Consider the following 12,639-nt stretch of genomic DNA (forward strand, 5'->3'; position numbering starts at 1 on the left):
AGTGACGTCACCTGCTCATGAATATTAATGAGGGGAGGGTGCTCCATGTGGAGTGACGTCACCTGCTCATGAATATTAATGAGGGGGAGGGTGCTCCATGTGGAGTGACGTCACCTGCTCATGAATATTAATGAGGGGAGGGTGCTCCATGTGGAGTGCCGTCACCTGCTCATGATTATTAATGAGGGGGGAGGGTGCTCCATGTGGAGTGACGTCACCTGCTCATGATTATTAATGAGGGGGGAGGGTGCTCCATGGAGTGCCGTCACCTGCTCATGAATATTAATGAGGGGGGAGGGTGCTCCATGTGGAGTGACGTCACCTGCTCATGATTATTAATGAGGGGGGTGCTCCATGTGGAGTGACGTCACCTGCTCATTATTGAGGGGGGTGCTCCATGTGAAGTGACGTCACCTGCTCATGATTATTAACGAGGGGGGCTGTTCGATGTGGAGTGACGTCATTTGCGCATGATTGTGGGGGTACTCCATATTGAGTGACGTCACCCACTCATGATTATTGATGGCGGTGGTGCCCATTTGAGGCAGTCACCTGCTCATGAATATTAATGAGGGGGGCTGGTCGATGTGGACTGACGTCACGAGCGCTGACAGACATTCCTGGGTGATTGTCGTAGGTATTGGGAGAGCAAACAAGCCAGCAGTGGTACCAAAAACCCAATTTTTTATTGCATAATCAGTGCTCCGTCTACATTTGGAATGCATTCAAATATTGTTTTACCTTGTACACAAAATTCACTTTCAGATATTGTCTACTCCCAAAGTAAAGTAATATTTTACAACATCAGCATTCCCTTTTCCATTCAAACCTTTGGGTTCATCACATGTTTGGTCAAGGTAATGACATTTAACTGAAAATGTACTTTAGATGAACCAAAATCATTCCATTTCGCAATTATTACCCCCACCCCAAAAAAATGTCTAACTGAATAAATAAAAATATCATTCAGTGAGTATATATTATGAAAAGGAAATCCAGACTTTTGCATTTCCCTTAAGGAGCGGGCGGGGGTGGGGGTGAAATATTTTTCTGACCATTTTGGTTAATTTCAACCAGAAAGGAATTGTAATTTTGAATGCACACTGAATTGGAGACGCAACAAGCGGGCAAGAGGGGAGTTTTCACACTTGGGACAGATTTCCACTGCACTTTGAGCCCTGGCTCACGTTTACAATAGAAATGTAACCATCTGCACCCCTTATCGCAATACACTTTAGGTCAGAACTGCGCACACAACAGTCCTCAAACTCTTGCCAAAAAAAAGATTCCACAGGGTCTTCTTCAACTTGAATTTTATATGACGGACTTAACCGTAGTGAACTAGGGTGATCTGCCAATGGTAACCCCCCCCCCACCACCACGTCCCCGCCGCCACCACCCCTCCACATTAGGAGGCATCATCCATCGAGACGTCGCATCCCAGCTGGCAACGGGGAGCCCGTGGTGACGCACGGCGAATCTCCTCTCCTCACTCGGACTTCTCCTTCTCGCGATAGTGAAGGAAGACGAGAGAGAAGAGGAAGACGCCGAGCATCATGGAGAAGGAGCTGGCATAGTACGGGTAGGCCGACGGGATGAAGCGTTCGTACTGCGTGTGCTGCAAAGGCCTCACGGACACCTGTGGGCAGAGAACGATGACGCTGGGTTTGTGTTACAGCTTCTGTGCCACGTAGGTTTTTGTTATTATATATTCAATTAATCCTTTTATCTCTCTCAATACCTCATCCCAATAGAGCTATTTATGTCATGTAATTAAATCAAATTACTATTTGTAGCCTCATTTTGTAAAAAAAGTAACAAAAAACTGTCGTGCTACAAACATTAATTTATGTAGCAGACTGGGTGCGAAAGTGTTTCCCCCCCACTGTATGGACCAGGTCACTTGAAGGGAACTCAGGATTAGTTCTGTGGTATCTGCTTCTGTGGACCAACTCTCTAATGGGTGAGGGGGTGATTGTATTGCACTGTGAGAAAGTGGATTCCTTGCTTCGTGACACCAATAGCACAATCGTGATTAAATTGGGGGGGGTTAAGAAACGCGCGAGCTGAGACTGCAAGTTTCTTGTTAACGGGAGACCTGCACAGTGCTTCACTCGATCCAGGCAGCATTGCTTGCTGTGCCACATTCACTTCATGTTAGCAGGATGACACTGAAGGGTGGGTTGAGAGTGAATGTGTCCGTACCTGAGTGGTGGAGTAGAGGTGAGTGTAGCCCAGTCGGTTGTAGTCGATCTTGAACTGAAAGACTCCGTACACATCTGGTAGCGTGAACTGGGTGCTGTACCGATTTCCTGTACGATGACAAAACATGGGTAATTTATATACTCTGCGTATAACAATAAAGATCCCCCCCGTATATTCTTAACAGACTGTTGGGGAAAGTGCTGTTCAGCGAGCACCTATGAAGGCCAGCACGGTGCACCAGGGGGTGTGGGGGGGTAGCCAGCACTGCACCCATATAGCAACACACCCACACACACAAACCCCCTATGACAAAATCACACAGAAGGGTCCCCCCCACCCCCTCCCCATCAGAGACATCCTGGCCACCAACCTCAGCAGGTGGGTTTGTGAACCTGTCGAATTGACGGACTTTTAGCGAGCGACATCTCCTCGTGTGCAAGCGTGGGGGTGAGGTTTCCCCGGAACTTCCATTTGCAGTCTCCCTCATCTTCTCCCTTCCACTGCTCGTCACATTTGCTCGCTGGTTTATTTCCGTTCAGCGCTTTCTTTCCCCTCCGTTTCATGCCCTTTCACCATCTCACCACCCCTCTCCGTCTCTTCTTCCCTCCCGCTATCTCGCACCCTGACATCCCCCCTCTGTTGTGATATATAGTATGGTAATACGAGTATGGTTGAGAGTATGATGTGATAGCACAACTCTCAACTCCCACCCCCCAGCCACCGATGCTGCCCACTGAATGCAACATGCAGCCAGACTGGAATCCAGAGGTCATCCAGAAAACAAAACGTTTTCTTATCAGGGCCCCATGGGTGTATTGGTGCAGTCTCCTGATTAACATTAACAATCGCTCTGATCTCTGCATACACGTGAGATGAAGATGGGTCACTGGCCAAAATGTCACCTATTATATAGAACAGGCTGGCCAGCTTGTGCTTAAATTAACCATTTCTGGCAAACCATTCGGCTTCAGGTGTACGTGCGAATCATAAGAAGCATTGAAGCCGTGCGTTTCTGGGACAATCCACGGATGCTGCCTCACCGCTCCTCTTCAGGTAGGTCCTCACGAAGGGGTCGATGCGCACAAACTCAAGCTGCACGTCTTTCCCATCGTAGGGCACCCACTTGCCTTCCTCCAGCTTCTCAATGACAATGCTGAACTCCTGGAAGGGGGTCAAGGACAGACATGGGGACAGAGGGCATTACTTTTGCTGAACACTTGACTAACGTTAGTGTTAGCACGGGTGGCTACGTACCGTGCAAAAGAAGTTCAACATACACACAGAATTTGGGCAAGTGTTATTATTTGGGGGTTTAGGATAGTTTTAGGAACCATGTGAATGTAACAAGGGCTAGTGCTAAGATCAAAGCATCAGGGACGGTGTTGGTGTTATAGTCAGCATAAGGACTGTGAGGTAGTGAGAGATCAAATCATGCGGTGTCCACACCGATTGTCACTTCTTTCGGAAGTGATCTTCCTCCCGTTCATTTGCTCACTTTTGTCTTCCAGGATATTTTAGTGCCTCCAGAAGAAATTTCGCTTCCAGAACAAGGAATGTCAGGAAATATTTTTTTTCTTTAGCGTCTTTCTTTTTCAGAAGATGTGTAATCAGATATTGAAATGTATGGTTTGTTAAAATCGACTTTTAACAAACATAACCTACAGGTCAGAAGCTGTCAATTGACTCCACTTAACTCTCGGTCTTTCACACCTAACAGGCTATGGGAAAAAAATTTGCAGAATATTTGGCTGCTTTACATTTCCACATGACAAGCTACTTTCGTCAAGCTCTCATTCGTGGCGAGGTCGCTTCCGAAAGAGACCTATAGAGTTCAGTGGACCTTACCTGTTAAATAGTTGATAGTTTACTTTCAGTATATCCATCAATGTCACCATTGCTAACATTACGGGGATTTTTCGATTTAAAGCTTTCGTGACTGCAGGGATTCATCTTCTTGGTTCTTTCGGTAAAGTCACGTAGAAGGGAAGTAATATTAGTTATATTATATTATTTTATTATGTTTTATTTTTAAATCCTTTATATTAAGTTCACATGCTTGCTTGCTTAGGACCGTGCAAATCTTTCGGTCGTTTTTTAACCCACTTCCCGTGATCCAATCGAGCTGACATTTTCCACACAGACTCGTTGTGCGTGACAATTAATGTTCGTGAAAATTTTTTTCCAAAATTTTACACTTTTTAGGACAAAAATATTATATTTAATTACCAATTGCTTAATGCTGCCATGCAATCATCTGACCCATAGGTGGCAGCCATCTCAAGCCAGAGGACGAGAGGACTCTAGCCGCCACGCATATAAAGGATTTATAGTGAAAAACTTTGTTTTTACGGGTTATACTTGTTATTATTTTATTACTTCTCTTCTACGTGACTTTACCGAAAGAACCAAGAAGATTGACGGGGATGCTCACCACCAGGTCGGTGACGGTGTAGGCAGCTGGGGGGTCGGCCTCTCCCACGGGGTGGTGCTTCGCGTCCCCGACCCGGAGGACTCCTTCCTCCTTAAACACCCAGCGTGACAGTGCAATGGCCAGCTCCTCGTTGCCAGCCTTGTTGAACCTGTTTTCGATTCAAAACACATTTCCATTTAAAGCTTTCGTGACTGCAGGGATTCATCTTCTTGGTTCTTTCGGTAAAGTCTCGTAGAAGGGAAGTAATAAAATAATAAAAATAAAACAATAAAATAATTTTATTACTTTCCTTCTACGTGACTTTACCGAAAGAACCACAAAGATCAAAACACATTGATAGCATTTCACAAGGGCAGTGGCGGAGTCATTCGCGCACAGCCTAAAATGACAGGTCACGCGTAAGAGCAGGGGAAGAACCCCAGCCGGGGAAAGCGGACAAACCTCTTGGAGCCCGGAGTGGACTTCTGCACGGGGGAGTTGAAGGCGGCGTTACTGAAGAAGTCGAGAGAGCCGGAGAAGATGACACGGGCGTTGTTTCTTCCTTGGAGCCCGGCAATGAGCAGCGTGTTCTTGCCGACTGCGTGGGGGTACTGCAGCGACGGCGTCAACAAGAAAAAAACATTTAATAACGCGCTCAGATGGGCCAGTCTCTGTGAGTGCGACGGGAGGGGTGTTAATTAGATCTGGGATCAGGTATAATTACAGCAGCATAATGACGTGACATTAATATTACATTGCAATTACAACTCAATTACAATTCCAAACCATATACATGAACGAGGAATGCACGAATCCATGCATATCCTGATGGAATCGCTGCAATCCATACCGCGTCTATTGCATCCTTAGGGCTGGCTGAAATAAATTAGCATTCAACTATAATACATTTCAAAACCGTTGCTTTTTCCTCCTGCCATACAAAAGAATTGGCCCCAGTGTGGTGCAAAAATCTAAATTAGGACTACAGGTGTACCTGGATATTTATGCATGAATATATATATCGAAGTTGCGTTTAAAAGTGTTACTCAAGTAGATTTTGGGTGGGAAAATATTTTCTTCGGAAGGCATCTGAGGCTATATAATGGGACCTTATGAGAAAATACATTTCAATATATACGGTACGATATTTCCAAGAACGCAACCCAAATGTATAGAGGCACGCCCCATACAATTCTTGTCGGTGCGACATGATGGGTTGAAAATTTTCCGTCTCACCGATGCGCCGTTTGAGTGAAATCACATTTTGGAAAATGATGAGATGGATAAAATATAGATCTCGTTAAAATTCAGGCTCAACTATGTTTAGCTTAAGAGATCTTACGAGATCAGGAGAGTTCCGGTTTGTTTGGTCATATACAATTAAATCACAAGCGCTGCTTTAATCCAATTCGATCACTTCAAGTGTCGTAGCAACGGCAGGATGTTGTGCGCGTGTGCAAACCTGGGTCACGGGCTTGTCTGGGAAGAACGAGTAAGTAGTGGAAGATCCGGTCAAGATGTCCAAGACCAGTGCGTTTTCAGGGTCAGCCACCATGCTAGACGCAATGATAAAACAAAAACACCACGGACACACACACATTACAGAATACAGTTTGAAATCTCTCCCACTCAAAAATTCAGCTTCTCGACTCCAGCGGTACTCGTCTGCTCTACCATTTTATATAATAGCCCGGTGCTGTGCCACTAGCCCCATTTCAAAATCACACAGGGGAGAGGCATGCGCTTGTTAGGCAGGGGAGTACGGGGCCGGGGGTAGCTGTTGAATCTCAGTGGGCTTCCCACTATATCGTGTCAACTTGTGAGTGGTGAATGTCAGGTACGATGGGGACTGGTGAGTTTCCAGGAACTAGTGAATGCCTGAACGTATTTTTAGTCCAAATTATTTGGTGATAATTAAGTGGTGCATGAGCACAAAAACACCTCCCATTTGTCAATAACAGTGGTTTTAAAACTAAAAAATATATATAATGGGTGATGTTTTGGGCAATGGCCTTTATTCACCTTGCATAGAGGATGTGGGCATACAGGATGTGCTATGAAGAGCAGCCATTACCCAAAATGTTGCATGTTATACACATTGTTCTTTATAAGGCAGTGTTTTTGACAAATGTGTTGTGTTTTTGTCACTTTTTGTTTGTCTGCTCACCCAACGCCACGGAACAGGATGGGGTTTCCCGTAGGCTCCCCAACGACCATGGGCACCTTGATGAGGTTGTCAGCATCAGCCACCACCAACGTGTGCTAAAAAAACAAAACCAACAGGCGTTTGAACCACGCAAAATTTTGCTCATCCGCTTCATTCTTAAATGCCACTTTGCATGTAGATTATGCCGCAGATGCTCCATCAGCAAAGCATACGAGGCAAATGTGATAAAAAAACATCTAGCAACAACATTTGATACGATTTAACCGATTCATATATTTTATGTGATGAGTTTTTTTTACACGAATAACTAGGTTATAGCATCCATAAGAGCACATCGAGACCATGTAAGCATTTTGTACAGATGAATAAATATATTTGCTGCCACAAAACCATTAAGTCACGTAAAACATGATTTAATAATGAAAGCAAAGGCAAAACTGACAGCTACAGCTTAATATGAATAATTTAATAAAATAATAACCTGTGGCAATAAGTATACATGATCTAAATAACTTTGTTCACCTTGGCTGAATACCGAATCCTTAATTATAATTACACGTGAATAACGTGTAAGATGGACACTGACATTATGATGCAAATAAATAATTACCAGAAAGAAAATCAGCTTTTTCATACAAATGAAAACTCATTTTTCACCCATCAGCCGATATACACCAATGTCTTCCAGTAACCATTTGAGTATAAAAAAATGTGTGGAGAAATGGATTCCTGTCTGTTCATTAGATAGCATTAACCCATTATTCTCCACCAAGCACAAGGCACGGACCTCCCCCTCGTCCGAGATGTCGTAGCTGTGATGATCAATCACGGCCGTCTTCTCTTCATCAAACTCAATGCCACACTCGCTCCCCAAGTCTCTGATAGGGTCACCTAAAATACATCACAACACACAAACAACAACATCGACAACAAGCCACCCCAAGAGCTAAGGGGTCAGGATGCTAAGGCGGGCATTGGCTGGGATTACGAGTTTAGGTCTGGGCGACTATTCATGATTTAACATGGTTCTCAAGTGTAGCGAGTTGGTGTCTCGTCCTGGTTACTGAACCATAAAAACACACTACAGGTTCGACTTGCGATTCCCCGATTTTACGACCATTCTAAAAGTAACCAAGACCCCCACAGTAACGACCATAACTCGTATCTACGACCGCCGAGCGACTGCAACCAATACCGAGTCGTTTGGCGTCGAGTGTGCGCATGTCAGGCACAGACGCTGCGCCATCTGGCGACGAGTGCACGCAAAACATGTGCACAGATGGCGCCACTTTGCTCTTCCGCCGTAAACGTATGTACAGTATAGCCTGACAGTCTGCAGCTGCGCCGAGAGAGGCGTCTCTTTCGCAACGCTCTTCACTTTTGTACATTTTCTTCAAATTTTGAAAAATGTTCGTCTTTCGCTAAGTCCGAGCAGAGGAAATGCGATGCACAGTGCAGAAAGGTACTTAAGGATTTTCAAATGTGTTTGGTTTAACTTAATAAATGTTGGTCAAGGTTATGTTAAGCTACAATAAATGTTTGTTAGGGTTATTTTCATTCGTGGCCAATTTTAGGTATTTTTACGGTATGTAATGGGTTTCCAGGAACGCAACCCCAATGTATAACAATGGGCCCTATGGGACATGAGGGGGTTCGACTTTCGACTTGTGACCGTCGGCCAGGAACCAATTAGGTCGTAGCTGTGGGGGTCGCCTTTATAAAGTTCTCATCTCATAAAAAAAAGCAAACTTCCATGCTCCTAAGATTTCTAAATATCCATCTACTTCAGTGCCATTTCATGACTAAGTTTTTGTGCCAGGGTATGTGTGAACAGGTAATACTAGTTCGAATTAAAGTTGTCACTCGAAAGGAAATCTCAGAATTAGTTAAGAGATCTCCTTTAATAGCCCATAAATGACACTGCGTCTCAATTCCCTGCACACCGAGGGCTCACCAATATCAGAGCTTGCAGCCACCAGCACATTTCCCCCTCCATCTATGAATGACGTGATCGTTTCCACATTGATGTTTCCTCCGAAATCTGTTTCAAAGAGACACACGAAAAATAACAGCGTCGTCAATTCTGAGATGGCAATAACGTGGTACTGTCAGCAACTCGGCTGGCCAAAATACATTTTCATACATCAGGTATTTATGAGTTGTAACTTGGAGAAACTGCAGAAAGCATTCACAGCAAATTATTTTCATTTTACCACCATGCAAGTAGTAAGTGATTCTGGGCTTGTTTTTTGCAAAAGGATATTGGTTAATCTCATCTATTCACAATTTATATTGTAATTTGATTATTATATTCACATTTAGACTAATGTATAGAATTACAATTAAATATAGTAAAAAACGCATTAAGTCCTAGATGTGCTCCATTTGCGTATTTCTAAACAAATCAAGAAATACTCAGATTGTAAATGTTGTGGCTTGGCTCTCCAACACACCGGTGTGCTGTACTAGTGACGAATTGGCATGTTCTGTTTGAGTAACAACCCTTACTAGTGGTGGGTTTTATTGACACATTTATATTATAAATAAATGCTTGTATTAATCTCATTATCCAAAATCCTGAACATTAAGTTATCTTCTATAATAGTTATTCTGCCCAATCCACCATTACCATGCCGCTTGTCTCATCCCCACACAGTCACCTACCTCTCAACCCAATGCCTCAGTCACCAGCACCAACATTCAAATGCAGTACATATACTACTAGGGTCTTGTTTTTGGTACACCTATCATCCCACTCCTATCTGGATGACTATGAGGACACAATCTTGGCATATACATCACGTTCATTTTTTTTTTACGGTGACATTTTTCACTCAAAACTTTTATTTTACCAGGTAAGGCCCAATGAGCTCTAACCACAAATGATAGCTCAACGAAGTGGCTTATCACGTGGCAATTTGTAGCAGCCAAATGCTCTAAACTCATGTTTCTAAATGTGGAGGGAAAAACTGGAGGACCCAGAGAAAAAGCCACATGACAACGGGGAGAACATGTAACTTCCAAAAATATACAGGCATCAGGGTCAGGATTGAACCCATAACCTCCTGTATACCAGGCAAGGTAGTTAACAGCTCACCACCATGGCCTCTCATGTGTAGTGTAGAAGCGTGAAGTTCAGGTTGAACATCAGAATCTTTATTTAACTTGGAGGATGAATCTGATTAACTATGAAGCTCTTTTTCACATGTCCAGTAGGGATGGGTCAGCAAGTTACATGAATAACCGGAGGACCCGGGAGAAAAATCCACGTGACCACGGGGAGAACATGGAATCTCCAAATATACAGCCGTCAGGGTCGAATCCACGGCCTCCTCCATACCAGGCGTAGGAGATAACATCTCGCCACTGCGGCACCCCAACTAGGTCCTGCATAAAGTACATGCAAATATCTATCTACGAAAATTGCACGTGGACTTTAACATCAATGTATCCATTTCACAGTGTGGCACATATCTAACGGGACACAACTGTCATTAAAATTTTACCACCACCATCACGACCACCAATAATATCACCACTATCACCACCAACAAATCCACCACTACCATGAACACACCATCACCACCTTCACAATCACCATACCACCAACAGCACCAACACGACCATACCATCAACCAGACCTGCACCATAGCAAGGACCTCTATGAACCGCATCTCAAACACCACCACACCACCTCCAACACACAACCACTACCAGCACCATCACAACCAGTATGTAATTACATTTAATTGAAACTGCACAATTATAAATGTGGATTACAGGGATCACAGTCACGTGCACCATTAATTTTTGTGTCGTGACAGTAACTAGTGCTTAAATAATGACCAACGGTGTTCCTTTTTTAAATCCTTTATATTAAGTTCACTTGCTTGCTTGCTTATGACCGTGCAAATCTTTCGGTCGTTTTTTAACCCACTTCCCATGATCCAATCGAGCTGACATTTTCCACACAGACTCGTTGTGCGAGACAATTAATGTTCGTGAAAATGTTTTTCCAAAATATTACACAATGTTTAGGGACAAACAATATTAATATTTAATTACCAATTGCTTAATGCTGCCATGCAATCATCTGACCCATAGGTGGCAGCCATCTCAAGCCAGAGGACGAGAGGACTCTAGCCACCACGCATATAAAGGATTTATAGTGAAAAACTTTGTTTTTACGGGTTATATTATTATCTATTCTAATCAATGCGGTGCAATTCCAAGTGCAATGAACGTTAATATGCATGCGTCCTTTATCTGGGAAATGCCAATGCAATCAGCACGTGTGTCAACATGTGCACAGTCCAGGGCTTTACCTTCCACAGACGGGGAGAATATGATGAGATGATCGTACAGGAACTCTCCATACTTGATCAGAGACAGGCTTGGGTCATCGGCAGTCTTGTATGTCAGCTCAAATCCTCGGTCTGCAGGTCACAATCATAAGAATGTCAACTCATGCTACGTGCTTATTTTTGATGCACAATTTTATTGTAACTCAACTTCATAGCTGACAGTTGCTATACCCTTCATTACAGCCCTCAAAGCAATACAATCTAAATTTATATCATAGACTTGCAGAGCCCCATAGACTTGCAGAGCCCAATAGACTTGTGCAGAGCTGTATAGACTTGCGCAAAGCCCCATAGACTTGTATACATACCCATATACTTGAACACATACCCATTGACTAAGATCCATAGGCTTCCATATACAACCAGACACTTGCAAAGAAACCCACAGATTTGCAGAGACCCGTAGACTCCCATATAAATCCAATGATGTGCATACTCACACGGATAGCCGAAATATAACCGCCTCCACATTCACCGTTGCGCACTGACCAGCGTGGTGAAGTATGCTCAATAACCCCCTTTCCCTAGCACGACCCATACGCTGTACACCAGGGAAGGAGCTCATCCAGCAGTGGAGTGAACATCGCCAACTCGATCCTTCCTTTTTAAAGCTTTCGTGACTGCAGGGATTGATCTTCTTGGTTCTTTCGGTAAAGTCACGTAGATTTGAAATAATAAAATAATATAACATAATAAAACATAATTATTGTATTATGTTTTTATTTTATTATTTCCACGTAGATTTGAAATAATAAAACAAAATATAACATCATAAAACATAATTATTGTATTATGTTTTTATTTGATTACTTCCCTTCTACGTGACTTTACCGAAAGAACCAAGAAGATCGATCCTTCCTCTTAACGGCCTGGCCTAGACCTAGGCCTAGGCTTTTGACAGGCGCGGCACCTGCGAGCGACGAGAGAAAGACGGAGTGCGTGTCCTTGATGGCGTGATTGTCCAGCAAGACGAGGGTCTTCCCTCCTCCGTGCACGAGGCTCGCGGAGCTCAGCAGGAGGACGACGACGACGAGGAGGAAGAGGGGGAAACGGAGAAAGAGCGGAGAGAGCGGCGAAGGAGACACGGGGGCAGCCATGACAGCAAGATGCGCGCACGGATACAAGAGCGGGTGATGCGCCGCCGGCTTCTCCGTCGTGGCAGATGTCGATCGCGCGCGAGGTGCTTTGGTCGAACGGCGAAATGAGTGGTGAGTACACGCGGGTCCAGATGCCTTTGACGCCGTGGGAGCTGCGATAGAAGTTGACGAGGCGCGGTGGGGAACGTGCGTGGGACTACTTGGCGAGCGCGGTAGGATTCTGCAGGAAGCGGTTGGCCAATGAGCGGGGGCCACCTGAGCCTGCCACGTCACGTGCTGCAGCAGTTGTGGAGCGCGTGGCAGATGATGAGTGAGTGAATGGGTCGCGAGTGAATGAATGGGGGAAATTGATGGATTGTTGAGTGAATGAGTGAATCATTGGATGGGTCAAAGGTA

The 12,639-nt window shown here is 44.3% G+C and overlaps 1 protein-coding gene across 2 annotated transcripts; it reads right to left on the reverse strand.

Moving 5' to 3' along the window:
• Positions 1-661: 661 nt before the first annotated feature.
• DDOST (dolichyl-diphosphooligosaccharide--protein glycosyltransferase non-catalytic subunit) lies at positions 662-12,420 on the reverse strand. Of its 2 annotated transcripts, XM_061566021.1 has the most exons (12): positions 12,057-12,420; positions 11,108-11,218; positions 8,737-8,823; positions 7,570-7,673; positions 6,783-6,877; positions 6,078-6,171; positions 5,078-5,226; positions 4,637-4,784; positions 3,246-3,366; positions 2,206-2,312; positions 1,467-1,639; positions 662-1,429 (listed from the first exon to the last, which is right to left on the reverse strand). In XM_061566021.1, the coding sequence occupies exons 1-11, from the start codon at positions 12,241-12,243 to the stop codon at positions 1,490-1,492; spliced, it is 1,353 nt and encodes a 450-aa protein (XP_061422005.1). In that variant the 5' UTR covers positions 12,244-12,420; the 3' UTR covers positions 662-1,429; positions 1,467-1,489. The 2 variants fall into 2 exon arrangements, with proteins under 2 accessions (XP_061422005.1, XP_061422004.1); XM_061566020.1 differs by having other exon boundaries at positions 662-1,639; positions 12,057-12,416.
• Positions 12,421-12,639: the final 219 nt, after the last annotated feature.

This window comes from Lethenteron reissneri, chromosome 36, assembly GCF_015708825.2.
Source record: "Lethenteron reissneri isolate LAM-NWPU_2019-01 chromosome 36, ASM1570882v1, whole genome shotgun sequence".
Lineage (NCBI taxonomy): Eukaryota > Metazoa > Chordata > Hyperoartia > Petromyzontiformes > Petromyzontidae > Lethenteron > Lethenteron reissneri.